Source organism: Bubalus kerabau, chromosome 1 (assembly GCF_029407905.1).
Source record: "Bubalus kerabau isolate K-KA32 ecotype Philippines breed swamp buffalo chromosome 1, PCC_UOA_SB_1v2, whole genome shotgun sequence".
Lineage (NCBI taxonomy): Eukaryota > Metazoa > Chordata > Mammalia > Artiodactyla > Bovidae > Bubalus > Bubalus kerabau.
Genome location: NC_073624.1, coordinates 95130197 through 95157806, shown reverse-complemented (window position 1 = coordinate 95157806; position 27610 = coordinate 95130197). Strand labels below are relative to the sequence as shown.

The window sequence follows — 27610 nt, the reverse complement described above, 5'->3', positions numbered from 1 at the left end:
CTGCCACAAGTTATCGAAGCCCAGCCTTCCAGAGGTCCTTAACTCCCCAGCACACCTCCAATCCTTTGTTCCCAACTTTTCTTATTCCAGAGCTTTGTCCAAAGTTAAGTTCTTTGCATAGATTCCTCTCACTGGTCTGCAGGCTCCTTGGGGGCTAAAGCCACCTCTGGTCAAGGGGTTTACACTATATGTTGACATTCATTCAATAGCACTTGCAATCTGGTTTAGAAAACCACAAGAAACCACTTCAATTATGACTTAGCACACATGCCCTAGGGCTAGGCCCTGCCAAGTAGGATAGGAGACAGGGACCTTGGAGAAACTTCCACCGCTGCCTCTGGGGCTGTTCGGAGAACTTCGTGAGAGGAAACCCTCAGAGGAAGCCGTCCAGGGCTTTGCACATCCCGCTGTCCCGCTCATGCACTCCCCCTTCCCAGCTGCGGAGAAGCAGTCTGCTATTACTAACTTCAAATGAGTCAAGGCTCCCGAATTTCATTACTGAAAAAGTGGTCAGAATCAGAGTTTTTGGAGTAATTTTAAAACATTTATCTCCACTAGGGCTCCCTGAGATACAAAAAGCTGGTCTCACCTGACCTAAAATTGAATGGCTTCCTAAAGTGATCAAGAAAGGAGCAGAACAGTTACCTTGACTCTAGGAGTGAGACCCATGGGCTTCAGTGCCTTGGTCACTGGGCTTGGAACATGTCCCCAGGGAGCGCTAGGAGAGACACTCTCCCCAGGGGAGTCAATGGCCCACCTCCAAGCCTGATTTATGGCTCATCTTCTAGGATGTGGCAGATAACCTTGTCCAGGAGAAAAAATTCAGCTGCAGGAACTATCAGCTGCCTGAAAAGATTCTGTCTGTTGAGAAGGCAACGTCGAGGTAATCACCACCTGGTCCCTGCCCAGTACAGAAATGTCCAGACAGTCCCCTGCTGGGTGGCATGCAGACTTGATATAGTCATTTCCATTACCTTCCTGGGGTCTGTTCCATTACTGGACAGCTGTGGTCCTTACAGTGACCCAGAGAATGAGCCCTGGAAATTCTTTCTGGGACTTAGATCTTTGAAGACATGCATCACATCCTTTCTGAATTTCGTCTTCTCTGGTGCAAACACCACAGCTCCTCAACAGGACCAACAAAGAGAGGGGTAGGTTCTCTAGGGCGGAAACCTGGGGTTTTCTGATGAGCTTTCTCTGGACAAAGCTGGGCATTTCCCCTGCTTCTTAATGACAGATAGGCAAGAAAGAGGCAGCCCTGGAAAAAATTAAGCTAGGAGATCTCTGAAGGGGATAACTCTCCAGGTCCCTAATTAGGATCACAGATAAACACCTGATTAGACCACTCCAGTCTGCAAGGGCAGCGTATTCTGCTCACTATCAGAAGTGCTTTGTTGCTGCAAAGGGCTTGCAGATGTCTGTTCCACAAATTGCCCATGGCCTCAGGACCTTCAGCAGGGCGAAAGGAGATAGAGGAGCAACACCCTTTTCCGGTGTTCAGGGATGGACAGAATAAAAGGGAGCGGTGCTCTGGGTGCCCCATCAAAAGTTCTCTCTCCATTGGTGACTGCTTTACTCCAGCTCTGCCACCTCAATCTCTGCCACTATGAGCCGGCAACTGAATATCAAGTCTGGTGGTGACAAGGGGGGCTTCAGTGGGCACTCGGCAGTGGTGCTGAGGAAGGTTGGGGGCAGTGCGGCTTCTTACCGTGCACCCAGCAAAGGAGCTGGTGCTGCCTTCGGAAGCCGAAGCCTCTACAGTCTCTGTAGAGGGGATCTCTGTGTTCCCCTCAAGGTGGCTGGCAGCAGTGTTTGGACTGGAGGTTACAACTTCAGGCTTGGCTCTGGGTATGGAGGGGGCCGGGCCAGTGGCTTCGCCAGCAGCATGTTTGGCAGTGTGGTCCTGGGGTCTGTGTGCCCATCCATGTGTCCACCTGGGGGCATCCACCAGGTCACCATCAACAAGAGCCTCCTGGCTCCCCTCAACGTGGAGCTGGACCCGGAGATCCAGAAGGTGCGCGCCCAGGAGCGGGAGCAGATCATGGCTCTGAACAACAAGTTTGCCTCCTTCATCGACAAGGTGGGTCTCCCAGGTGGATAAGACAGTCCAGTGAGATGTGCGTGATCCCTTTCCGCCTGGCAGTGCACAGGGCATTGTGGATGGAAAGGTTGCTGCTGGATCTCATGAAGGGCTCTGTGATCATAGCACGACCTATGAGCTAGGTAGCACGAAGGAATAAATGAATGTGTTGCTTTCTTTTACAGAGAAGGGTGGAAATTTTGGTAAAGGGTAGCCCTACCTTGAGGAAGAATTGATGGGAATCTGGAGGTCAACTAGACCTCTAGCCCTTCAAGGCAGATGGAGGGCTGATAGAACCATCACTATTCAGAGGGAAGGGCTCATGGTACAGAAGAAACACTTAGCTGAGACAGAGGAAGAGCATCTCCTGGGGCTGGGTCAGGCAACAGAAGCCAGCTGTGGAATCTCCTTCTTCAATGAGTTTTCAGTGACTGGTTTTGCCTGGAAGGCTACAGAATGAACCCTTGTAAAGGGTCTTGTTTGCATGGAATTCCATGAGTGGGGAGTCAGGACTGGAGCCAAGTGTCTTTAGAAAAATCTGTATAACCTGGTAGGGTCCATGGTGTTTTTCCACGGGACTTGTAGCATCCATCTGATTCCAGGTGAGGTTCCTGGAGCAGCAGAACCAGGTGCTGGGGACCAAGTGGGAGCTGCTGCAGCAACTGGACCTGAACAACTGTAGGAAAAACCTGGAGCCCATCCTCGAGGACTACATTGGCAACCTGCGGAAGCAGCTGGAGACGCTGTCTGGGGACCGGTTGAGGCTGGACTCGGAGCTGAAGGGCATGCGGGACCTGGTGGAGGACTACAAGAAGAGGTGAGTGGGTCCAGCCAAGGTCGTGGGTCATGCTCCCAGAGGCTCCTGGGATCATCCAGTCTCTGGGCCACTTTTTAGGAGGGGAGGGAGCAAGCACCGGGGTCAAGGGCTCACACCCCTCCTCTGACTGTGAAGGAAGGACCACCCCTATTTGATGAGAACTTCTTACCTGGTTAATGGGAAGGAGTTCCTTTGCTCATTGATCCACCAATGGGTTCAGTGACTGGTTTGGGGCACCCGGATATTTTCCAGGGTCCAGAGAATAGAATGTTAATGAGGCAATTAGGGGACACAGGACCGCCACCACCAGCCCCTGCAGTGCTCCAGCAGATCCTGTGGGGACTCTGCATCCCCAGCACTTACCTGGTCAGTGTGAAGAGGGGGTCACCTGGCCAAGGGAACTGAGACCTCTGTATCTTCTCTCCTTGCCCACAGGTATGAGGTGGAGATTAATCAGCGCACAACAGCCGAGAACGATTTTGTGGTGCTCAAGAAGGTAAGAGCGAGAAGAACCTATGGACTCTGTTTTCCCTTGAATCCCCATCCTAACCAACCCTGCTCGGGACTCCAGCCCTGGTCTTCTTCTGGGAAGGGGCTGGTACCTGAGTAGAGATGGAGTCATATTCTGGCCTCTAGCAAGGTGGAGAGGACACACGCCTAGGATATGGGTGGAGACAGATAAGAGAGAATCATGGTCTGGGAATTGGAAACCTCTGGCTCAGCTTGGCCTTCCTGTGTGACTTGAGGAAATTCACTCTACTTCTCTGGGCTTCATTTCCTCTAGGTGTAACAAAAAAAGAGCAGCCCCCACTTCTTTATTTATCCCCAAAGATGCATAAGAGAGAAAGCCAGTATTGAGGGTTTTTATTCACCAACCTGCTTCCCTTGGTGGGCAAAAGATAGGAAGTTAATTGACTTTTAGGGCAAGGACAGGGCACCTGGTGGGATGTGGGTGATATTGACCAATGGCTCTGGGTGCCTCTTGGCAGGATGCAGATGCAGCCTTCACGGTCAAGGTGGAGCTCCAGGCCAAAGTGGACTCTCTGGACAAAGATATCAAGTTCCTTAAGTGTCTGTACGATGCGGTGAGGACACCCTCCGCTCCCCTCCCCCACCTCTTTCCAGCTGAGAGTTTCTCTGGCTCTTCCAGGGAGATGCTAATAAGAAGGACTGAGGATAAACAGAATTAAGGGTGTTTTGATGGGAAGGTGCAAAACCCTGCACTGGGAGGCCATGGAGGTATAGGATCCTGGTCCCTGGAAGCCATATTCACAGGAAAAAAAGTCTCACTGGGGCTGTGATAATGACCTTGGCAGTAGGCAGGTAAAAATGGCCCCATGCGGTCCTAGATTCCTGATACTGTGAATTGCAAGAAATGCCTCCCATGGCCTGCTACCCACATGGGGTGTATCCTGCTGTGTGAGCCTTTTCCTCAGCTCCAGCAGGCATTTCTTCTCTCCACTTTGGCCCATTCTGCCAGGCACCACAGGCCCAGAAGTCTGATGGGCAGAGGAAAGGAGGTGGGGGAAGGACCCTGACTCTGTCCTTACCTCTCAACTCAGGAGGTGGCCCAGATCCAGACTCACACCAGTGAGACCTCTGTCATCCTGTCCATGGACAACAACCGTGACCTGGACTTGCACAGCATCATTGCCGAGGTCCGAGCCCAGTATGAGGACATCACCCTGAAGAGCAAGGCTGAGGCCGAGGCGCTGTACCAGAGCAAGGTGAGGACTGATTGGGTCTCCCTCCTCCACCAGCCTTCCTTTCCTGGGAAGGGACACATCCACCAATGGATGTGAGACATCCCTTAGAAGATGTGTTGAATGAAAGAAGGGTTATAATCAATGTCATAGAGACATTCTACTCAAAAAGAATTCTTGGCAAAAATCGTTATCAAAGATAAGCCATAAAACTGGGTAGGCATTTCCAACAGAGAGGGACAGGCCATCCTCTGATGGAGGAATGAAGTGAGGTGCTCTTGCTACAAAACAGGGATTAGGTCATGTCACCATGGGAAAGAAGGAGAGTAATAAATATGGAGGAGAGTAGCTATGGGTGACCTGTAGTGGGACAGAGTAAAGAAGAGGATGCCATGAGCTTCCCTCTGATCAGTGTGGAAGGACTTCCAAGAAGAAGAGGTGGGATTCTAGGAGCATTCTGGGGGATGGAACTTACGCTTTGAAGTAAAATCCTTCTAGGCTGTCACTGAGAAGACCGTTTACCTGGGGGCCCTATGGGGCTTCACACCTCCCAGCTTTCTTGGTCATTAAATCCCATCAACAGCAAGGACCACAGGTTCCTTGTTCCCTGTCCAGGGCTGTGTCATCCTCTCTTTTCTGAAGGACTGGCCAAGGGTGAGGGGAGGATCTGAGCTACAAGTTCTGAGCCAACAATCCCACCACCTCCAGGGTACATGCATGCAGTCCTTAGCCTTGGCCCTTCACCTGTCATTAAGGAAGGATTGTAGGAGAATGTAAATTTCATGGGACCAGGGACCTCACCTATATTGCTCACCTCTGTACCTAGAACAGAACCTGGCCTTTAAAAGATTCCTCTATAAAGAGGTGCTAAATCGATGGAGAGGTTCAGAACTCTTCTATTTTGGAAAGTGAAAGTGTTAGTCACTCAGTCATGTCCAAGTCTTTGATACCCCATGGACTGTATGTGGCCCTCCAGGCTCCTCTGTCCATGGAATTTTTCAGGCAAGAATATGAGATTGGGTAGTCATTCCCTTCTCCAAGGGATTTTCCTCACCCAGGGATCAAACCTGGTCTCCTGCATTGCAGGTGGATTCTTTACCAACTGAGCCACCAGGGAAGCCCTATTTACTTTGGAAGTGCTTAATACATGCAAACTGCATTTTCCCTTTATCCTCCCCCAGAAAAGATAGTCAGGGAGATGAGAAAGGAGGATAGGCCCAGCAAATAGATTTCTGCTTAGAGAAACAGGTGGACTGCTTGGTCAGAATCAGCTCCAAACAGCTGAAAGGATAACCCAGGTCCTGGCTCTATCACCTCCTGCTGCAGAGCTATCTCCCCTGGGTTGCTCCGGTGGTGGAAGGGTTTGCTCAGGACACTTTCTTTGCCTGGGGTGGTGAGGGATATGCGGGGAGTCCTGTCTCATCACCAACTTCCTGTCTCTGGAAACCAGATCCAGGAGCTGCAGCTGGCAGCTGGCCGGCAGGGGGACGACCTGAAACACACCAAGAACGAGATGTTGGAACTGAACCGGCTCATCCAGAGGATCCGCTGTGAGATTGTAAATGTGAAGAAGCAGGTGGGCAGCAAGCCCGCAGAGAGCCCAGAGGCCGGGCTTCACCCTCCGTAATGGAGAGACTGGCGCCCATCCTTGAGTGAAGAGCAGATGTCCCCTGCCCTACTTGGGACTCTCTGGACCACTGATGGTCCCTCTTCCTCGCCATACCTTGGGACCTGTACACTCTGAGCTGGCACCCTGCTCAGAACTGGAGGGGCCTTGCCCTTATTGCACCGGACTCTCACAGATCAGATAAGGAAACTGGGCTGGAGAGAGCAAGGGGCTCTCCCAGGGTGTCCAGCTGGTTATTAGGATTAGAATTTAGGTTTCCTTTCTTTTTTCCATCTTTCGCAGGCCTTTTCTGTGTGCAGTAAACCTGCCCCATGTCCCCTTCAGGTATGCCCCTCCAAGGGCAGGCTCCACACCTCTTCCTCCCACTGGACACTCAGCGCATGTAGGGCTGGGGGGGCCTCTCCTTGGGACCCTCAGTGGCCAGTTAAGGTCCTCCTCTCACTTCTCTCTCTGGGTGACCAGTGAGGATGATAGCAGATGAAGATGCTCTGGGTTGTCTGCCCTGTACCCATCGCCTTTCCAGCTGGGGGACCCTGTCTTGTCTGAAAGCAGAAAAACATCATATCTTTGGGGAGATGATTTTAAGGGGGTAGGGAATCCTTCCCCAGTTGACCCTGGCAGGTCAACTCTGCCCAGTGATAGAATTGCCAAACCCGGAAGAGCTGAGCCGGCTCTCCTTCCTGCACCCCCACAGCCTTCCAAGCCAGGTGATGTGGGGAACACGGGGCCTGCTTTCCAACTCAACACGTGGCTGATTCACGAACTCTATGAGGACCGTTTCTCTGCCTGGTAGTATTTGCCATCACAGTGCCACTGGATGTTTTTCAGGGCCCAAATGCTCTGTCTGAGGCCATGGATATAACCTCAGGCCCTTAACCTCTTGTTATATGGGAAGGTTCCCCTCTTCCATTCAGGCCAGACTTGGGGAGCATTTAGATAGACCCTCCCTGCAGAGTGCTAGAATAGTCCAGAGATGTACACTGTTGGGTGCTAACGGGTAGGAAGGGCCCCTGCTGGGAGACACCCTGCAGGTAGGAGTCTGATCACAGAGGTGCCTTGGCATGCTGTCGGATTCTTGGAGGCTCCAGGTTGGGGTCTCAGTGTGATTCTCCAGGACAAGGTGGACTTGAAACTGACAGCCACTGGTTTCAACCTCAGGCACTAGACAACTTGCAAACATTCAAATCTCTTCTTGCAGTCCTGAAATCCAACCGCTCTGACAGCTTTTCATGGACTTTTAAATATCCATCTACAAAAGAAAATAGAAGCGACTCAGATACTGTGTTGGCTCTGCAGCAATTACTTGCTACCACCTTGGACCTCATCTGTAAAGCGAGGGGGGTTGGGACCTAACCGTTAAGATCTAAACATTACTCTGGGTTCTGATGGTCTTCCCATCCATCCTTTGCTTTTCAGTGTGCCAATCTGGAGACGGCCATCGCCGATGCCGAGCAGCGGGGAGACAGTGCCCTGAAGGATGCCCGGGCCAAGCTGGATGAGTTGGAAGCTGCCATGCACCAGGCCAAGGAGGAGTTGGCCCGGATGCTGCGTGAATACCAGGAGCTCATGAGCCTGAAACTGGCCTTGGACATGGAGATCGCCACCTACCGCAAGCTGCTGGAGGGCGAGGAGTGCCGGTGAGCGGGGCAAGGGAGATGCCACGGTGAGGGCGGAGGACTGTGGGTGGCTCCCTGCTGGGCCAAGGGACCATTTGGGAGGTAAAAGAGGAAAGACAGCAGTGCTCGTGACATGAGCACAGAAGGGGGCTGTTTGTTGATTGAGCTCAGCTTCCTGCAAGAGGAGGTCAGATGTGAAGCACAGGTGGTTGGGTGGTGGCATGAAAAGAGCCAGTGGGGTCAGACAGACCTGGCTTTAATCACTCGCTTTGTCATATGTCAGCTATGTGGTCCTGTGTCTGTAAATTTTATTATTTATTTGCTCATCTGTAAATGAGCAAATAAATAATCCTCCATTTTATGGAGGATTGTAACCTCCATAAAATGAGGTTGTTTTAAGGATGAATTCAAATGATAGGCATATAAAGGCAGGAACCCATCAAAAGGCTCAGCCGAACTAGACATTTCCCTGAGGTTTTATCCTTCTCTAACTTTCTGTCTTGCAGGATGTCTGGGGAGAATCCCTCCTCTGTGAGCATTTGTGAGTATCCCCAAGAGACGGGTCGAGTTGGGGATTCTGCCTGGATGGGAAAGCTGGGGACCACAAGATAATGTGATATCACCTCCAATCATTGTCACCCCTCATCTGGGGGCTCCTAGTACTGTCTCAGGAAGGGTTCTCTGGCTTCAAAGGAAGCCTATTTGCCTTCTGTCCCAGGGAATCAGTGACTGAGTAATGCCAACCCCATTTCCTTCCTGTGTCTCTCTCCTGGGCATCGTCATCCCAAGAAGGGGTTGAGAATACGGACCGGTGAGACAAATGGTTCTAGACTGTCTAGGAGGGCAGGGACCATTCTATCCCAGGTTGTCCTCACCTCGCACAGAGCTTGCAGTGTAACCGGATCTCGACCCGTCCCTGCAGTGTTTTTTGACCGCCAAGGGTCACTGTGGGATGAAGGGGGTGGCTCGCTGACTGATGCTGTCATCCTTCTTCCCCTGTTCTGGGTCCTTCCACCACAGCCGTCATCCGCAGCAGTGCAAGCAGCTTCGGCTACCACCCTGGATCCTCAGCCAGCACTGACCTTGGGGCCAGCACCATGGCCAGCACAGGGACAAGCAGCTCCAGCAGCACCCAAAGCGGGCAGACCAGGGCCAAAGGGGCACGAGTGGGAGACCCCAAGGACTCCCAAGACAAGAGCACCCCAGTCAGCAGCCAGGCAAGGAAAGCTGCCCGGTAAAGCCCCTCAGCTGTAAGGGTTCTCTCAGCTGCTGGGAGAAGAGATGCTCTTGCCTTGCCACCTCACTTGGAGATGTCTGGCACAGCCCCCACTTCCCCAGAGCCCTAGGACCACCCGTGGTACGTGCAGCCACCCACATGCACTGTGGCCTGTCTCACTGTCAAGTTCTGGTTGGCCTCATCCTCTCCCGTTTTCAGGTCCCATCTGGACTTAGTGACTTCCTTTTTCCCTGCTGCCCTCGGCTGCTAGGAGACTTATGGACACAAGCTATAATTACCTTCTTGGCCCTGGAACATCCCTAAGAACATCCCTAGAGAGAGGAGAGGAGGGAAGAAAAAGAGGAAGAGGGCGAGGGAGGGCAGGACAGTTTTCTCTATGCTTTGGTGGAGTCAGCAGTTGTCCGAAGGCTTACTTTGCAACCTGGAGGCGGTAGCAACTCCTATATGTTAAGCACTGACTACATCTATTGCCTTTGATTCTCATCCAAGTATGCAAAGTAGATGCAATAAGCATCCTCGGGACAGAAGAGACCCCCACCCCCATCCTCTGAGCGACTGTGGAACTTGCCCCCTTCACTCCCTGGGTGCTAGGGTCAGGAGTTGAGCCCAGGCCTGGTTGACTCCAGGGTCCATGTGCTTTTACACGCCACTGTCTCTTTAATGAAGGGAATGTCAAACTCACTATTATTTAGATGCAGGCAGCAGACGTAAGTTGCCTTTCTGTCAGTGGGTATGTGTTTATCTTTGGGCCTCTCTCTGGGGCTGTGTCCTGCAGTAGCTTCTGATTCTCAATTCCTGCTGCCAGGGGCTGTGTTCAATGAGGGAAGCTTGCTTCGTCTCTGGTGGTACCACCCAGCCCAGAACTCCTGGTTCTTGTTGTAAATATTCCTAAGGATGGAGACACCCGGTTCCTCCTTGCCTTGACTGAAGGATTCTGAATTTCTGCCACATGTTCAATAAACTGTCCTTGAGTAATGTCCGAGGTGCATGTCTGTCAACGTTTCAATTTTTCCAAACTGCCCATCTCCGATGATGATACATTCCATCTCACTCACGGGCACAAGCCTTTCAGGAACCTGGAGGCTGCTCTGGAGGTGAACTCAGACCAATGGGAGAAACAGACACACACACAAAGCCACACACTCGTACAAATCAGGGAAGGGCAGCCCAGTGCAGCAATGCTGAGAAGTGATCTGAACAGGGAAGCTAAGCAAGGAAGGCTTCCTGGAGGAGGAGGAGAGTTTAATCAAATAATTAGAAAAGTGAGAACATAGGTTCTTAAAAAGAATTTAAATCACACCATCACAGTAAATTTCAGCTTAGGTTTTGTGTGCTGGTCTTGTTGGTTGGTGGGTGGGGCGGGTGGGAGGTGAACAGATTTGGCAGTAGATTCTTAGACATGGCATCAAAAGCTCAGGCAACCAAACAGAACATACAGAAAATGGACTTCCTCAAAATTAAAAATTTCTACACATCAAAAGGCATTATCAAGAAAGTGAGAAGATAATCTACAGAATGAGAGAAAATATTTGCAAATCACGTATCTGATTAGAGTCTGCTTTTGAACTGTGATGTTGGAGAAGGCTCTTGAGAATCCCTTGGACTGCAAGGAGATCCAACCAGTCCATCCTAAAGGAGACCAGTCCTGGGTGTTTATTGGGAGGACTGATGTTGAAGCTGAAACTCTAATACTTTGGCCACCTGATGTGAAGAGCTGACTTATTTGAAAAGACCCTGATTCTGGGAAAGATTGAAGGCAGGAGGAAAAGGGGACAACAGAGGATGAGATGGTTGGATGGCATCACCGACTCAAAGGACATGAGTTTGGGCAAACTCCGGGAGTTGGTGATGGACAGGGAGGCCTGGCGTGCTGCAGTCCATGGGGTCACAAAGAGTCAGACATGACTGAGCAACTGAACTGAACTGAACCCAAAGCATATAAAGAACTTTGACATCTCAATAACAAGAAGATGACCCAATTTAAAAGTGAGCAGAGGAATCCAATGGACCTTTCTTCAGAGAAGATACACAAATGGCCAGCAAACACATGAAAAGATTCTCAACATTATTAATCATCAGGAAATTCAAATCCAAACCACAAAGTGGTACGACTTCACATTCACTAGGATAGCTGGAATAAAAAATAATAGAAAACGAAAACCATTGATGAGCTGTATGTGAGACCGAACACTCTAAAACTCCTAAAGGAAAACATAGGCAGAACACTTTCTGACATAAATTGCATAAATTGCAGCAATATCTTCTTTGATCCACCTTCCAGAATAATGGAAATAGAAACAAACAATGAACAAATGGGATCTACTTATACTCAAAAGCTGGGAGTCACCACTTCCTCCGTTCTTAAAAAAGAATGTAATAAGAACAAGGCAATCGGCTCTCACATGTGTGCCACTAACAGAGAGGAATGGACACTTGGAGGTCTGACAGTGATAGCTAATCTAAGATGGGGCCTGTTGTCAGGTGGACTGTCATCAGAAACCTGGGTACACAGGTGTAGACACGTGCTCATCAGCCCACAGACTCAAGCCTATGGAATATTTAACCACTGGTTTAATTAGGCACTAACACATCACAGAAGGTGTCAGCCACAGGCAACTGAGATAGCCATGCTGGTCCTACTGGCTGGACACCATTCTGCTTAAGTTTGTATTCATGACCACCCGTATGAAGATGTGGGCCCCCACACGGCCTCTGACACCTATGGGAACACGTCTATGAGCTGGTGAGCAGTGCTTACGATTCACACCATAAGCCCGGAGACTGGGGCCAAGGAGCAGAGAGCATCGTCCAGCCTCAGGGGGACCTGTTAGGCTGGAAGGATGCACAGAGCACCTGGGCAATAGGGTTGTGTGCAGAAAGCTGTGGCTGCCCTAGGGAGGGCTCAGGGGAGGTTTCTTAGAGGAGGGGTGTTTTTGTTTGTCTTAAAGGATAGGACCAGTCTGCCTTGGTGGGCAGGAGGCTGGGAGAACAGCCCAGGGCATGTCATCAGGGGAAAGCATGATGAGTGTGAGAAACATGCAATCGTCTCATAAGCACCCCACCCAAGTCCTGAAATTATATTGTCTTCAAAAGAGCAAAACAGGCTAAGGAGAGTAGGGGTCAGATCTGCTTGGAGAGTCAGGGACAGGAAGAAGAGAGCAGGAGGAGTTGGTGCTGCTGAGCTCAGCTTCTCACACACTTCAGGCCGGGCATGTACACTGGACATTTGCACACAGGAAAGCCAGGACAGCGCAGAGGCGAAGAGCACAGATGGCAGCCAGGCAGCTTACCTCAAATCCTGGTTCAACTACTCACTAGCTGTGCAACTTCCAATAATTTACTTAACTTCCTGTGCCTCAGTATCTTCATCTGTAAAATGGGGATAATAACAGTACCTGCCTCACAGGACTGAAGTGAGAATTAAATGAGTTAATATGTATGTAGTGCTTAGAGCAGTGTCCTGCAGAGCCCGCGCTGTGTGTTCGTCAGGATCATTACCATCATCATTATTATTTACAAGATGCCTCCCATCCACCTCGGGGAGCAGGCGGAGCAGGTATTAGTACCCCCTGTTTTAGAGATGTAGAAACAGAGGATTAGGAAGTTGGGAGACCTACCCATGGTCACATGGCAGGACCAGGGCCTGGATGCACAGAGTCCTGAGTCCACACACCTTGCCAGAGGCTTGGGGTGCGCTAGAGAAAGGAGATGACCAGCAAAGCTCAAAGGAGATGGTCTTGGCCACGGAGTTGAGCAGGGAGGAAATGAGGGGGGACGGGGCAGCCCTGGAATGCACCTCTCTGGCAACCAAACAGCAGGGTGGGAGCAGAGCCAAGTGTTTGAGAGGACAGTCTTCCTTGGCTTTTATACCCCAGCTCCTCTGGCATGAGCTCACTTTCGGCCTTGCCAGCTGCAAACCTGCTAAACAGCTGTCCTGCCCCCAGATGGATGGCTCTGACCATGGCCAAGTCCCCCAGGAACTGTGCTCCAACTGTCAGGCTTGGGACTGAGTGTCCTGCCTGCCTGAAACTATAGGAGGATGTAGGGGGATAAAGGGGGTACTTGTGCAGGATTCACAGACAACATGCTCTTTTCCTGAGTCCATCTGCTGAGCAGGGCTGGCAGGACTGGAGCTGATGTCATCCAAATAGCCCAGCTCTGCTGCTGCTGCTAAGTTGCTTCAGTTGTATCTGACTCTATGCAGCCCCATGGACTGCAGCCTACCGGGCTCCTCTGTCCATGGGATTTTCCAGGCAATTGTACTTGAGTGGAGTGCCATTGCCTTCTCCAAAATAGCCCAGCTCATTCTCCTTAATTCTGGAGACAATTATTTGCTCCAAGAACCACCTGCCCCTTTCTCAGCACCTCCAGCCTCCCCCACCCCACTCCTATATCAGCTAGATTCTGCTTCCTCAAACATGTGTGGCTCAAACTCTGTCTGGCTCAAGAGCCCTCAGTGGCCCTATCATTCGCCCTGTCCCATGCACAGGGTGGGATCCAGGGTCCCTCAACCCACGGTTTCCCTTCACTCATAATCACGCTGGCCTGAAGGGTCTTTGCCTCACAAATGCCCTTCCTTCTGCCAGCCTGGGTTGCTTTTACTACTCCTCAGGAAGAGCCTACCCAAGCCTTTTTTCCTTGAAAGACTGACATTCAAACCCCTTCCTCCGGGTAGTCCTTGTGGATCCAGTGTCCCCAGGTCTTGCCTTTCCTCTGTGCATTCCCTTTTCCTTTCACCCAGCAAATACCCTCTTGGATTGCACTAGATTTTCTAACTCTTCTCTTTCTCAAACCTTCTCTGGAGGCTTATAGGACCCCAGAATGCTGAGAATAGGGAGCCAATGGATCCTGCAGAGGCCATGAAATCACATGAATGTGCAAAACGGATCATTCTCACAGATGTAGAAACAAAAACATAAAGAAAGCTACAGATTATTTGTGTAAATTGAACAAAACATTTGGTTATAAAACCAAGAGCCATATAAATGTAATTCATTTAACAAGCAATTTAAAATTTCCTTGAACATTCAAGCTAGATGTTCTTGGTAATCTGGGGGTTTGAGTCTCTGATTGAACACACTTTCCCCACCAATTCACAGGTAAAAGTGCAGCTCAGAGACCTCCATGCCTGGCCCATCATCTCTCAGAATTTAATTCCCACCTGGAAAACTGGGCAGGGCTTCCCAGGTGGATCAGTGGTAAAAAGAATCCGCCTGCCAATGCAGGAGACATGGGTTCCATCCCTGGGTCGGGAAGATCTCCTGGAGAAGGAAATGACAACCCACTTCAGTATTCTTGCCTGGAAAATCCCAGGGACAGAGGAGCCTGGCAGACTACAGTCCATGGGGTCACAAAGAGTCAGACATGACTGAGCGACTGATCACACACATACAGACAGAAAGCAGCCACCCCAATACTGCAAAGGGCGTGAGGGGAAGATGAAGACGGGACATGGGACGTGGTAGATCCCATCCTGTCTCCTTTACCAGCCTCCCCAGGCAGGGCACTCTGTCTCCTCTTGCCCGTAAGTTTCCCCAGGTCTCAGTTGAGTCTGGGGCAGGGCCTTTATAACCTTGGTGAACTATAGCTCTGAGTTGATTTTCTTTAGTACCTCCCTTTATCCCTGCGGCCAAAACACCAGTAAGCACCCCAGGAGCCCCACCTGGGCCCACCCTTCCTGTGAGTGGTCCAGATTGTTCCTCCTTCCTCTTCTATCATCCGCATCAACAACATTGGGTGTTGCATTCCTAATGGCCAGTATCTAATTAACTAATTTATACTAAGGTGTTAATGACTTGTTAATAGCTTGATGAGATGCTTTTTCCAGGAATTCAGAAACTAAGTTCTCTGAGGGCAGAATGCGTTTTATTGCCTCCCTCAGCACTTGGTAGGTGCTCAGTGAGTGTTTGATAAAGGGATCAGTATCAATATAGTTGAGCTTCTCCTGGTGATTCAGTGGTAAAAAATCCCCCTGTAATGCAGGACCCACAGGAGATGCAGATTAGATCCCTGGGTTGGGAAGATCCCTTGCAGAAAGGAATGGCTACCCAGCTCAGTATTCTTGCCTGGAGAATCCCATGGACAGAGGAGCCTGGAGGGCTACGGTCCCTAGGGTGGCAAACAATTGGACACGACAGAAGTGACTTAGCATGCACACATCAATATACTTAATATTTGAAAAATGCTTCCTGTCAAGTCTTGTAGCTGGAAACACTTATTAGACAGTGGCTATTATTATTTCTAATAGAGATTTTTCCATTATCAGAGATGGTCTGAACAGAGAGATTCCCCGAGCCTGGGACCTTTGGGAACACCAACTACTCCAGGTCCCCCAACAGCAGATAACACTGTATGGGAATGTGCTAATCCAGACATCCTCTTGCTGAGGAAAGGAAGGGGAGAGAGGAGGAAAAGAGAGGACAGGCTGATTCCTAAATTCTACTTTTGGTCATTGATTAATATGTATTGAGTGTTGAGATACACCAGGCAGTTACCAAGCATTTACATGAATTAATACATGTAATCATCACAACTACCTCATGAGAATTTTTTTTTTGGTTTTTCTTTTTAAATGTATTTATTTTTCTATTTGTTTTGGCTATACCATGCAGCATGCGGGATCTTAGTTCCTTGGCTGGGGATTGAACCCATACCCCCTGTGATGGAAGTATGGTGTCTTAACCACTGGACTACCAGGGACCATCCATGAAGAACTGTGATCCCATTTAGAGCTGGGAAGTGGAGGCTTCAAGAGGTGAAGCCGTGCTGGGTGGTAGCGTGGGACTGAGACCTTGGGAGCCAGCTCCTGGAGCCTGGGCTCTTACCTGGTGCCATTTGAGGCAGATGCAAGCTCACAGGTTCCCTGAAGTGCACCATCCCAGCGGTTTGGTGGCTGTTCAAACCATTGTCAATCCTCTCACACCTGGGAAGGATGTCCAGAGGCTAGTCCTGTGCCCTGAGGGAAGATACAGAGGGAGGAGTCAACTGGGGGCCATGGAACCCTCTCTCAGGCCCCTGGCCCTAGGGAACATGGCAGCCTCCTCGCAGCAGTGAATGGACAGAGGAGTCCTGGATTTGGGGCTAAATCCAGGAGTTTAAGCAGGATTTTGAAAGACTGAAAGGATTTGGACCAGAAGAGATGGGGGGAGAGGGTGTTTCAGGCTGGGTAAGAACAGTTTGGTAAAAATTTGAAGGTATTTGAAGGTGAGCCCTGTGGGTGTCCTTGGCAGAGCAAAGGAGCAGCCAGGAAGGAGGTTGCTGGATGGGGTGGAGGCGGGGTGGCAGCTGCAGGGACCCTGAAGGCTGTGCTAGGGAGCCACCATGCCTACCAGAGAAACACACAGCCAGTGGAACCGTCGAGGGGACCACCCTTGTGTGAGGACTGGGTTCCAAGAGCTGAGAAAGGCCTTGAGTGCCGCACCACAAGCTCCGGGGCACGCTGCCTGACACATGGTGCACAGTGGAGATTCACTGAGAGAGAAGGGGGGGGCGGAGGTGCCTACTAGCAGATGTCTGGGAAACTCCTATCCTCCTTAGGAAGGAAGATGCAATGACACGCAATGCAGGCTTCAGAGGAAGCTCATGGGAGCTGCCCGCAGAGTCCCTGTCCTTCTGGCACATGGCAAGAACATGCCAAGGGGTGAGGGAGATGGGAGAGTCAGACGTGGGCTCTGCTGGCCCAGGAAGACCTGCAGGAAGAGACTGAGAGGAGGGAGCAGCAGAGCGAGAGAGATAGAAGAAAGGAGGGATGGAAAATGGAGAGGAGGGATAAAGCAGGACGGAGACAGGAGATGGGAGGAGAGAAGGAGGGAAAGAGAAATCCTGGTGAACCACTCAGACAAAATGGCAGGGGGAGGCTGGGAAGGAGCGCATGGCTGGTGGGGTAAGGGATTTCAGGTCAACCCCCTAAACAAAGTGACAGAGAGCCCCAGACCAGCCTGACCCCAGATTCTCTTCTCTTCCGTGTCCACACCCAGCCGAGAGTCACAGCCCACCCATGGGGCCCCAGCAGGTATCTTTGGGAAATGGCAATCTCCAGAGGCAGAGCCAGCCATGGGCACAGCTGGGGCTGCAGTCGCAGTGGCAATCATGGGGGAGCACCGGGGTCCACTGCGGGAGCCAGGTGGGAGAGAAACTGCGGAACGCAGGAGGGAGGGGACAACAGGCAGAGTCTGGGGCAGGGACCACAGGAGTGTCTGAAGCAGGATGCACAGTGCTCCCTGGGCCCCGCTCTGGGCCAGACCTTCATCCTTGGCTTGCCTGGGTGTTGAGGGATGTGACGGAAGTCCAGTCTCATCTTGACAGTAACTTCTTCATTTCGATTTTTAACAGATGGTTCCTGATCAAGTTGCTCCACATCTTATTAGCAAATACACATTGGAGGAGAGACATACATGACAAAATGGATGTTCAGGAGGCTTCCCCTGAAACCTCCAGGCCCTGGACAAGCCTCTGTCCACTGTGTCCATATCTCTTCCCAATGGACTCTGGGAGTTTCTCTCCCACCTGCCTGACACCATCCTCCTCATCTTCTCCATTCTGCCCAGGTGCTTGAAGGGCTAGACATCCCTGTGTGCAGGCATGCTCAGTCACTCAGTCAGGCCTGACTCTTTGCGACTCCATGGACTATAGCCGGACAGGCTCCTTTGTCCATGGGATTTTCCTGGCAAGAATACTGGAGCATGTTGCCATTTCCTCCTCCAGAGATCTTCTGGATTCAAGGATTGAACTCGTGTCTCCTGCTGCTCCTGCATTGGCAGGTGGATTCTTTACCACTGAGCCACCTCGGAAGCCCTAGACATCCCTTGCACAGCCTCTAACCTGTCTTATTTTGAGAGTTTGAGAGAGGTGAAGTGTGGCAATCCCATTTCTTGGAGAACTTACAGAAGCTCAAGGACCCGCTGTGTTCAGGGTTGACTCTGGCCTGGGCTGTTCATGTCACTTGCCAGGGAGAGGGTCACTCCACCCCTGATACTCCCCAGAGAGAGCTACTGTCCTCTGTGGGTTAGGAGATGAGGCCATGGGTGGGGTGTGTCTCAGGGGGCCTGGGAAAGGGTGAACAGCTCAATGAATGGCCCCTTTCCATGAAAGAAGAGGATGCAGCTATGCTTAGAGCTCCCAGATATTCTACCCAGCAACCTTCCCTGTCCAGGGAAGTCTATCTGCTCCCCCTGATCCCCAACAGGAAGCCCACAGCCAAGAGAAGATTCATCAGGATAGAGATGATGAAGAGCCAATGACACCCCCCTGGAGAGGCTGGGGCCTGGGGCAAATTACCCTATAACAGCGGGTTAATTAGATAAGACCCAAATTACATGAGCAAGGCTTGCAAGCCCAGCAATTTGATGGTTTCATGTTGTTTCAGAGGTGGGGAGGCTTGATCTCTAGCTCAGCACAGAGAAAATGACTTCTTGCTCGCAGGCAAGCCAAACCCATGAATTAAGCTCTTGACTGGCCAGCCACGAGCCCCAGTGCCAAACGCATATAAAGGAGGGCACCTGCCAGTCCTCACTGCAACCTGCAGAACCGTGTGGGAATTTGCCTTCGTTCCTCCAGCATCCAAGCTCCATCTCCACCAGAAGCATGAGCCGCCAATTCACCTGCAAGTCGGGAGCTGCTGCCAAGGGAGGCTTCAGCGGCTGCTCAGCTGTGCTCTCCGGAGGCAGCACGTCCTCCTACCGGGCAGGAGGCAAAGGGCTCAGCGGGGGCTTCGGAAGTCGGAGCCTTTACAACCTGGGTGGCATCCGGAGCATCTCCTTCAACGTGGCCAGTGGCAGTGGGAAGAGTGGAGGTTATGGATTTGGCCGGGGCCGGGCCAGTGGTTTCGCCGGCAGCATGTTTGGCAGCGTGGCCCTGGGGCCCATGTGCCCGACTGTGTGCCCACCTGGAGGCATCCACCAGGTCACTGTCAATGAGAGCCTCCTGGCCCCACTCAACGTGGAGCTGGACCCTGAGATCCAGAAAGTGCGTGCCCAGGAGCGGGAGCAGATCAAGGCTCTGAACAACAAGTTCGCCTCCTTCATTGACAAGGTGGGTCTGCTAGGACCTGGGGACCTGCAAATAGCCCTTGTCTTTTCTTCTTGGGACATGTGCTTTTGTTACAGCAAGAGGGATTGAGGTTAGAAATGAGAAGGCACGTAATCCAGGGTGACCGAATTAAGGTTTCCCGTATAGTTTTCCCTGAGAAAAGACAGGTAGGTCAATCTCTACTGGCAGAGGCTTGTCAGGGTTACTGAAAGGAGCTCCAAAGAGAAGACAGACCCTTGCTTCTTGAGAGCCGGCTTGGGGCTACTGCTAAGCCTGGGCCCAAGCAGGCTATATGCAGGAAGGGGCCAGGGAAGCTGTCCTCCTCCTATCATTGCAAGCTGATCTCATCCTCTAGTCCTTTGACAGAAGGACTGGGAGCATCAGCGAATGGTCCTTCATGGATGGCTTGGCCGTGGGCATTAGTTTAGGTGAGTGAGGACTCTCTTGAGAGGCAGAAGAGCACGGTGGGGATGAGGTCTCCACCGTGCTCTAAAGTCAGACCTGGTTTCCACCTTGGCCCCATCACTGACCAGCTGTGTAACTTCCACCTTTGCCTTATCACTGACCAGCTGTGTGACTTTGTGTGGCTAAGCCAGTCACGTAGCCAGCTGTGTGGACGGGTGGAGAGTCATCCACCCTGTTTATGCCTCTGTTTCCTCATCTCCACCATGGAGATAATAACCTACCTCTTGGGGTCACTATCAGATTTGTGAAAGAAAATGCATGTGAAGATCTTGGCATGATGCCTGATGCATGCTAAGTACTCCCCAGATGGCGGTTACTGTTATTATCACTTTTATCTCTGAAAGCTGAAGGAGGGGTGTTGAGAAGGAGAAAAATCAAAGGTCTGGAAGAAGCCTCAAGGGATCATCCAGTCCAGATAGGTCCTGCCTTTTTGTAGATAAGAAATGATTGCTCCCATTTTGCAAGTCAGGAAAGGCATGGGGCAATACCATTCCCAGGGTCATCTCCGGGCAAGGGAAGGTGCAGTTGGAGGCTCAGCCTCCTGACTCCAGACCCAGTACTGGACACTGGAGGACTCTGCTGGCTAATGACAGTCAGGCACCAAGGATGGGTCAGCCCAGGACAAGCCTATGTTGTGACAGTCAATGGCCATTAAACCACAGCGCTGGACTCCAGTTTGGAGCAGTTCCTGCTGCCTCTGCTCACTTCAGGGGCTGCACTGTCTCTGTGGCTTCTTACCCTCTAAGCCTTTTCACATCTAGAAGAGCAAAGTATTCTGAGGTTTGGGGTCTGCGGAGATGGGAGTGGACTGACCTTGGGCTGAGTTGGTCAAACCTCATTAAGGAGTGAAAGTCTGGAGACACGGAAAGAAAGACAAGCATGAAGACAGTCACTTCTGTGAAAAAGGTGGTCTGCCTGGGGTGCCTCTGGGCTCAAAAGCCTGGAGGTTTCCTAAATAATTTTAGTCCCTAGAAGAGTACAATCCCATAAGCCCAGGAATCCAGGGACAATGGGTACATGCTATCAGCCATCCAGATGTGGAGTCCAGATGTGCATTGTGGTGTCCTGGGTGTAGGGTTTTCCCTGTGGTGAATACTCAGTCTTATGGATAGGCTTGAAACAGTCAGGATTGCTTAAACCAGACCAAATGCTGGAGGATCTGCTGGAAGCAAGCTGTTTGACCAATCCCACCTCAACACTGAAGCCCAGACAGTTTTCTGATGTCCTGTGTTTCTGACTTTAAGGAACACAACCTTGTTTAAAGTAGCTGTGCTCACATATGATTAAGAGAAGTCACATTCAAAACAGAAAAACCAAAAGTCAACCCAAACCAAACAAGAGCGGTGGCTGCAGATCCACCAGCTCTGGTCAGCTTCCTGGCCCAGTGAGGCTACAATGGCATGGGAGTTCTGTCTGTCCATCTGCTCCATGAGCCAAGTTTGCTCTAGGGAAGATGGTTCTGAGGAGCAGGACTAGGCGGGTAGGAAGAGGCCTTGAGAAAGATGGAGTTGGACTCTGATGTCCAACTCCTTAGAGCACGTTGGATGTTGGACTCCTTAGAACACCCAGGAGTTCTTGGTCTATTGAGCCTCTTGATCATGAAATACTAGAAAATGAAGAGCAGATTCTTGTCTTTTGAGTGGTCAGCCTTTCCAAAGATGGATTCAGCCTGACTCTGTTGCAGTAAATTCAGGCTCACCCCTGCCCTGGACTGGTTTGGCCATACTGGGTTCAGAGTGATCAGATGCACGGGTTATTGGAACATATATCTGGGTTCAGTTCTGGGCTCTGATATTTATTAAACCACTGGACCTTGGGAGAGGTCAACTTCTCAGTTTCCTTTCCACAAAATAAGGTTAAAGATGCATGCAACTCAAATAGCTGTTCTGACAGTAGAGGAGAAAACGCAGGGGGACCGCTTTGCCCAGTGCCCTAAAAGTGACGGGTGTGGTGGTTTCCATGGAAGCTCAACATTTCTGGGCATCGGGTTTCAGGTGAGGTTCCTGGAGCAGCAGAACCAGGTGCTGGAGACCAAGTGGGAGCTGCTGCAGCAGCTGGACCTGAACAACTGTAAGAACAACCTGGAGCCCATCCTCGAGGGCTATATCAGCAACCTGCGCAAGCAGCTGGAGACACTCTCCGGGGACCGGGTGAGGCTGGACTCAGAGCTGAGGAGCGTACGGGACGTGGTGGAGGACTACAAGAAGAGGTGAGTGGGGAGGGGACTCCCTGTAGCTACATGACTGTCCCTGTCCCTTTTGAGCAGGAGTGGGCAGCTACCCCAGCTTGAAGTTTTTGGAGGCAGGGGGCAGTGTTCCTTGTCATACCAAGCAGAATCACCCCAAGAAAGCTCTGGGACTTGTTCCCTGCTCCTCTGGTCTGGCACTTGGGGCAGATGGGTGGCTTCCTTCAGGATGTTCATGCTACATGCTCTTCCTCATTTTTGAAGCTGAATCTCCAACAATCTCCTTCTTCCAAAATTGGTGATCACATCCCCTCCTCCAGGAAGCCTTCTTGCCTGGCTGGCCCCACAGGCCCTGGACTCTGCAGGCCCTCCAGCATCTGTGCCCTCTGTCAAGCACACTGCCCCCAGCTCAGGATCTTCCCTGGGCAAGCGAGGGTTCTCGGTGAGACATATTAACCAAAAAAGCCCTGGCATTCCCACAGGTATGAAGAAGAAATCAACAGGCGGACAGCGGCAGAGAATGAGTTTGTGCTGCTCAAGAAGGTGAGGTGGTAGGCTGGTCTGGGGTCTGGGGCTGGCCTGGGATCTGGTGGAGCTGAGCCTGCCAGTGTGCTCTGCTTTCAAAGAAAGTGAGCTTATTCCGAAATGGTGAGGGGAAAACCACGATGCAAGACTATCCAGAGAAGGCAAAAAAAGACAGAGAGGATGGGGGCATTCTTGAGTGCTTAATGGGGGCAGAATTCTCCCACAGTGAAGAACAGCAGAGGACAGCACACAGAAGTCCCCTGCAGCTGCAGGCCTGGCTTGGATGCCACAGGATGACTGACAGCAGCCTGGCTGGGGCTCCTTTTCTTAGCGGGGCACCCCATCCCTACTGCCAAGAGAGCCCACTAGCAGGATGGGGCAGGGCTGGGCCCTCTGCTCCTTCCTCCCCTTTCTCATGAGCCTCCCAAAGAAGAGAGGTGGCTAGTTCCCTGTGCAAGGGAGCAGCCTGCGGTGTGCGTTGCCCTCTTGGCTGCAGTGGTGGTGACCTGGGGATGGCTGGGCTATCTTTCAGGATGTGGATGCCGCTTATGCCAATAAGGTGGAGCTGCAGGCCAAGGTGGACTCCATGGACCAGGAGATCAAGTTCTTCAAGTGTCTCTATGAAGCTGTAAGTCTATCTCTCCATTCCACCCCTCTGAATGCTACCATTAGGGTAAGACTCTATTCTGAGACACCCAGGAGGGACACCCAGGCCCCTGGTCTCATCTATTCATCTCCATTTCAGCCCTGAGAGGCTCCTCATCTCCACTCTCTGGGTGGGAGGGAAATGGTTCTGGCCTTACCTCCATGGCAGCGGGACTCCGTCTGGGACCTGGAGGGAACTCGCTATGCACCGTGAGCAGCAGTCTTGGTTTGGAGCCTCTAAATGGCATCACTGGGATTTGTTCACCTTATGAGGGAGGTTGTCGACCTCCATCAGTCACGTCTTGAGACCATCCCTGATTCCCCCGCAGGAGATTTCTCAGATCCAGTCCCACATCAGTGACATGTCTGTCATCCTGTCCATGGACAACAACCGTGACCTGAACCTGGACAGTATTATTGACGAGGTCCGTGCCCAGTATGAGGACATTGCCCTGAAGAGCAAGGCTGAGGCTGAGGCACTGTACCAGACCAAGGTGAGCTGGGCTGAGGCTAGGCCGGGGAGGGTGACCCCCTTAGACAGGAGGGCTAGGCCAGATCATTCTCAGAGTGGAGACAATATCCAGTTAAGTGTCCGCATGGCCTGTCCCCATGACATCACCAACCCCAGCCACCATGCACTCCCACAACACACTCATCACCCCTAACCATGGCTCTATTCTTTGGGTCCCCAGTTCCAGGAGTTGCAGCTGGCAGCCGGCCGGCATGGGGACGACCTCAAAAACACCAAGAATGAGATCTCAGAGCTCACCCGACTCATCCAGAGAATCCGCTCAGAGATTGAGAATGTGAAGAAGCAGGTGAGATGGCTGGTTGCCTTTGCCTGGGGCAGATGGGCACAATTGGTGGGGTGTGGGGGCGGAGGTGATGAATGGGCTGAGGGTGTCAGCCTCCCAAATCTCTGCCCAGGAAGGGAAAGGGGCCAAAGAGGTCACCTCATCAAACTCTTAGAGCAGGCATCCCTGGGGTGTCTCAATTGCGGCTCAAGTGCCGGGGGTATGGTAAGCACTTGGGAAATAATAGTTGGTCTGAGAGCATCTCCTTCCCCATGCTCTTATCTCTGACCCCACACATCTGGGCAGCCACTGACATTGTACCTTCAATACAGTGTTCTAGTGGTCTCTTCTCCCAGACTTTAAAGTCAAGAGCAGAAGGCTGAGCTTTACTCTCACTCACTTTGTATTCTCAGCATAGGCTGGCCAAATAAATGACTTTGCAAGGAACTGAGTGGTGCTGAATCTATCAGGGCTGCAGAATGCACTATTTTTCATCCACCAACGTCTAAACACATGGCAGTGAAGCTAAAGCTAAGGAAGGACTTGCCAATGCCAGAAAGGCTCCAACTAGAAGAGGAACAGGGAGGTCTGACAGGTGGAGGTGGGCGTGTCTGCTTCAGAATCTCAGAGAATGAGTGGGACTTGGATGTGGATGATTCCGGGGAGCCCTTCTGGTTTCCAACTCTCCAATTCCCTGTTTAGGCTTCCAACTTGGAGACTGCCATCGCTGATGCCGAACAGAGGGGTGACAATGCTCTGAAGGATGCCAGGGCCAAGCTGGACGAGCTGGAGGCTGCCCTGCACCAGTCCAAGGAGGAGCTGGCCAGGATGATGCGGGAGTACCAGGAACTCATGAGCCTGAAGCTGGCCCTGGACATGGAGATCGCCACCTACCGCAAGCTGCTGGAGAGTGAGGAGTGCAGGTAACAGGGGACGCTCTGGCAGGAAGGCCCCAGAGGTTCGGGAAGGACCCAAGAAGAAAGCCCAACAAATCCTAATCCAGAAAAGATGAGTTCTTGGGGAGTGAAGAGGTGGTGATGCTAGAGAAAATAACAGAATTGATAATACCCCCCCAGACATGAGTGCTTACTTCATACCAGGCACTGTGCTATGTGGATTGGCTCATTCAATCCTCACAACTTCCCTGTGTGTACCTGGGCACACTCCCATTCCCGCCAAAAAGAAAAAGAAAAACACATTACTTGTTCCATCTTCCTTAACTGCCCAGGTCCAAGATGAGCTTGTGAGAGATGGGCGGCCACTCCAGCATCCCCAGTGCTCTTGGGAGAAGGAAAAGATCAATGCCTGGGTCTGACCTTTGGGAGGTGTCATGCTGTCTCTCAGATGTTAAACCTCATTAGGTTTAACTTGGATGGTTGCCTGGTTACCCCAAAGATTCAAGGAGGTCCCCCATAGCTTCTCAGGCTCTGTGCCAGAGGAGCCCTGGAATTTCCATAGGTGTCTACCGAGTTCAGAAACCCACGTTAGTCTGGTGGGGGCACTAGCTTTGAGGTTAATAGATTGCAGGTTGAATGACTGCTTGCTCTTATTTCTCCCCTTGTTAACAGGATGTCAGGAGAATTTCCCTCCCCTGTCAGCATCTGTAAGTACCTGTATGCTTGGACCTAAAACTGTACACTCTGTGGACTTGAAAGGGCCTTAGTTATACCCCACGTGTGGAGATGAGCAATCTAAGGACCAGAGAGGGAAAACCTTTGGCTGAAATCACACATCCAGATAGCGGGGCATGGCCAAGCAATCAGGCCTCCTGACTCCCAGCTCAGGGCTCCTTCCCACTTATCACTTTCTCCCTGTTCCCAGGGGACGGCAGCTAGGAAGGCTTTCACCATGGGAATGGGGAAACAAAGGACATGGTGCAAGACAGAGTATGGCTGAGAGGCCCGGAGAGCCAGGTTGCGAGGTTATGATCAGACCCGGGCTGGGGGACTGATGGACCTCGGAGGTCAAGCTGATAGTTGTTAGATCTCTAGATTTCTCACCAGGGTTAAGAGTTAAATCGTAGCTTCCCAAAGATGCCCCTGGAGGACAGCTGGAAGGAGGCAGGAGGAAGAGGCTGGAGACTGAGAAGTTTAGAGAAAAGGCTAACAGAAGAGGCAGGAGGTGTCCAGAGTGACACGAGAGTCAATGGGTACCTGGACCAAAGAGGTGGACCTCTGAGAGTTAAGAATCAGCTGGATTGAGTATAAGCTGGGCAAACCAAGGGTAGGGCATGGGGGGAGCAGTCTCTGCAATATTGTCCCCAGTGGGGAGGGAGTTGACTGTGACTGGGTGCCCCAGCCAACCTGCTGTTCCAAGAAGAGCTGCACCTGTCCTGGGGAAAGGCGGCCTCCTCTGGCCCAGGCCCTAGCTGTGCCTGCGGGTTGCTGACCCAGCTCTCCCCTCTGCTCTCCCTGCGCAGCCATCATCAGCAGCACCAGCGGCAGCGGCGGCTATGGCTTCCGGCCCAGCTCGGTCAGCGGAGGCTACGTGGCCAACAGCGGCAGCTGCATCTCTGGAGTGTGCAGTGTCCGTGGCGGGGAGAGCCGGAGCCGGAGCAGCACCACCGACTACAAGGATGCCTTGGGGAAGGGCTCCAGCCTGAGTGCCCCCTCCAAGAAAGCCAGTCGGTAGAGTCCGCTGCCCTCCCGCCATCCCTGCGTCCCCGCTCTGGCTCGCACACTTGCGCTCTCCCCAGCCCATTGTCAGCCCCATCCCCACCCCGCCCAGCCTGCTCTTGTACCTCCGGTGCTGGCCTTGGCCGCTCACTTCTCCAGACTGTGTCTTCCTGAACCTGGACAGGTGTGGACAACTAAGCTTGGTGAAATTCCTCTTTGCACATGCTGGAGTTTGCCTCCTTGGCTGTGGTCCCTGAACCATGCCATGGGCTCCCAGCCTTTCGTCCTCTGCACAGCCTTTGACTCAGTTGCTGATTACTCTGTCTGGCTCCGTGGGTCTCAGACCCAGGCCCTCTTCTCACACTGGGGCCTTTGTCCCAGCTCCTGCTTGTGGTAGGAGAGGGCTCTGTGTTCAGGAAAAGGAGGGCTGAAAGACAGACGACCAAGCGAGACCATCCCCACCCCACCCTGTCTGGCTCACGACTCATTCTGAGTGGACCGAGTACAGCTCAGGGACTCTTCCTCATTCTATCCTGCACCCACAAGCAGGGAAGAGGAGGCCCCTTCATTTCTCCTTTCTCCTTAAAGACCCTCCCACTGCATCCTCAATAAACAGCACGATCTGATGGCTTGGTCTCTGAGTGGTCAAGGTGCGTGCACGGACCTCCGTTCAGATGCTCATGTGAGCAGATGCCCCACAGGCACACGGACACACACATTACACCACGGCATATCACCTGGGCAGCCCGTATTTCCAGGTTAATCTTCTCTGTAGAGCAGAAAAGAAGATGCTCTCTGAGCCCACATGGCAGAGGGGCTGGGAGCACATGTTGGGCTGTAGGGACATGAAGTGTGGACAAAAGTTGGGAAGAGAGAGGAAGAGGGTGTGGGGGAAAGAAAGGGAAAGCATAGCCAGGGTGTGTGTGTGGCCTGGTTTGCAGCTTTCAACAAAAGTGTTGCCTGTGTCCACTGACAGAAATGGTCCTGCTCTTGACAGAGACTCTGGTCTCTTTCTGAGAACTGCTTGTTTCCTAGATGGTGGGAGCTTGGCAGGCAGTTATCTGCATTTGTTCAACCTGTGCCTCACTCACAGTCCTGGCCTCTGGGCAGGGTGGTGGATCTCCCAAGGAGGGTGGAGGTGGTAGGGACCCAACCCCCTGGCCCCTCTTAGAAAATCTAAGATAGCGAACAGGTTTTCAGAGCCTGAGCCCAGGCTAGGGCGGAGTCAGTTGGGCGTGGGGCAGACTGTGAGATTTAGTGACTGTGCGGTTGGTG

The 27610-nt window shown here is 51.9% G+C and overlaps 2 protein-coding genes across 2 annotated transcripts; both read left to right on the top strand.

Moving 5' to 3' along the window:
• Positions 1 to 1606: 1606 nt before the first annotated feature.
• LOC129641730 (keratin, type II cytoskeletal 74) lies at positions 1607 to 9081 on the top strand. The gene is made up of 9 exons (XM_055566362.1): positions 1607 to 2080; positions 2683 to 2897; positions 3333 to 3393; positions 3887 to 3982; positions 4460 to 4624; positions 6051 to 6176; positions 7644 to 7864; positions 8350 to 8384; positions 8864 to 9081. Exons 1-9 carry the CDS (start codon positions 1607 to 1609, stop codon positions 9079 to 9081), a joined length of 1611 nt encoding a protein of 536 aa, XP_055422337.1.
• A 9581-nt stretch (positions 9082 to 18662) lies between these two features.
• Positions 18663 to 26351, top strand: LOC129641729 (keratin, type II cytoskeletal 71). Its single transcript, XM_055566361.1, has 9 exons — positions 18663 to 19109; positions 21566 to 21780; positions 22239 to 22299; positions 22814 to 22909; positions 23256 to 23420; positions 23619 to 23744; positions 24423 to 24643; positions 25289 to 25323; positions 26140 to 26351. The coding sequence occupies exons 1-9, from the start codon at positions 18663 to 18665 to the stop codon at positions 26349 to 26351; spliced, it is 1578 nt and encodes a 525-aa protein (XP_055422336.1).
• Positions 26352 to 27610: the final 1259 nt, after the last annotated feature.

What these genes read in the sequence shown, in the direction of transcription:
- LOC129641730 (XM_055566362.1), top strand. Translation starts at nt 1,607, where the DNA reads ATGAGCCGGCAACTGAATATCAAGTCTGGTGGTGACAAGGGGGGCTTC. An exon ending in GTGGAGGACTACAAGAAGAG is followed by an intron (nt 2,898 to 3,332) that starts GTGAGTGGGTCC and finishes CCTTGCCCACAG; the next exon opens with GTATGAGGTGGAGATTAATC. An exon ending in TTAAGTGTCTGTACGATGCG is followed by an intron (nt 3,983 to 4,459) that starts GTGAGGACACCC and finishes CTCTCAACTCAG; the next exon opens with GAGGTGGCCCAGATCCAGAC.
- LOC129641729 (XM_055566361.1), top strand. Translation starts at nt 18,663, where the DNA reads ATGAGCCGCCAATTCACCTGCAAGTCGGGAGCTGCTGCCAAGGGAGGC. An exon ending in TCGCCTCCTTCATTGACAAG is followed by an intron (nt 19,110 to 21,565) that starts GTGGGTCTGCTA and finishes ATCGGGTTTCAG; the next exon opens with GTGAGGTTCCTGGAGCAGCA. An exon ending in AGTTTGTGCTGCTCAAGAAG is followed by an intron (nt 22,300 to 22,813) that starts GTGAGGTGGTAG and finishes GCTATCTTTCAG; the next exon opens with GATGTGGATGCCGCTTATGC.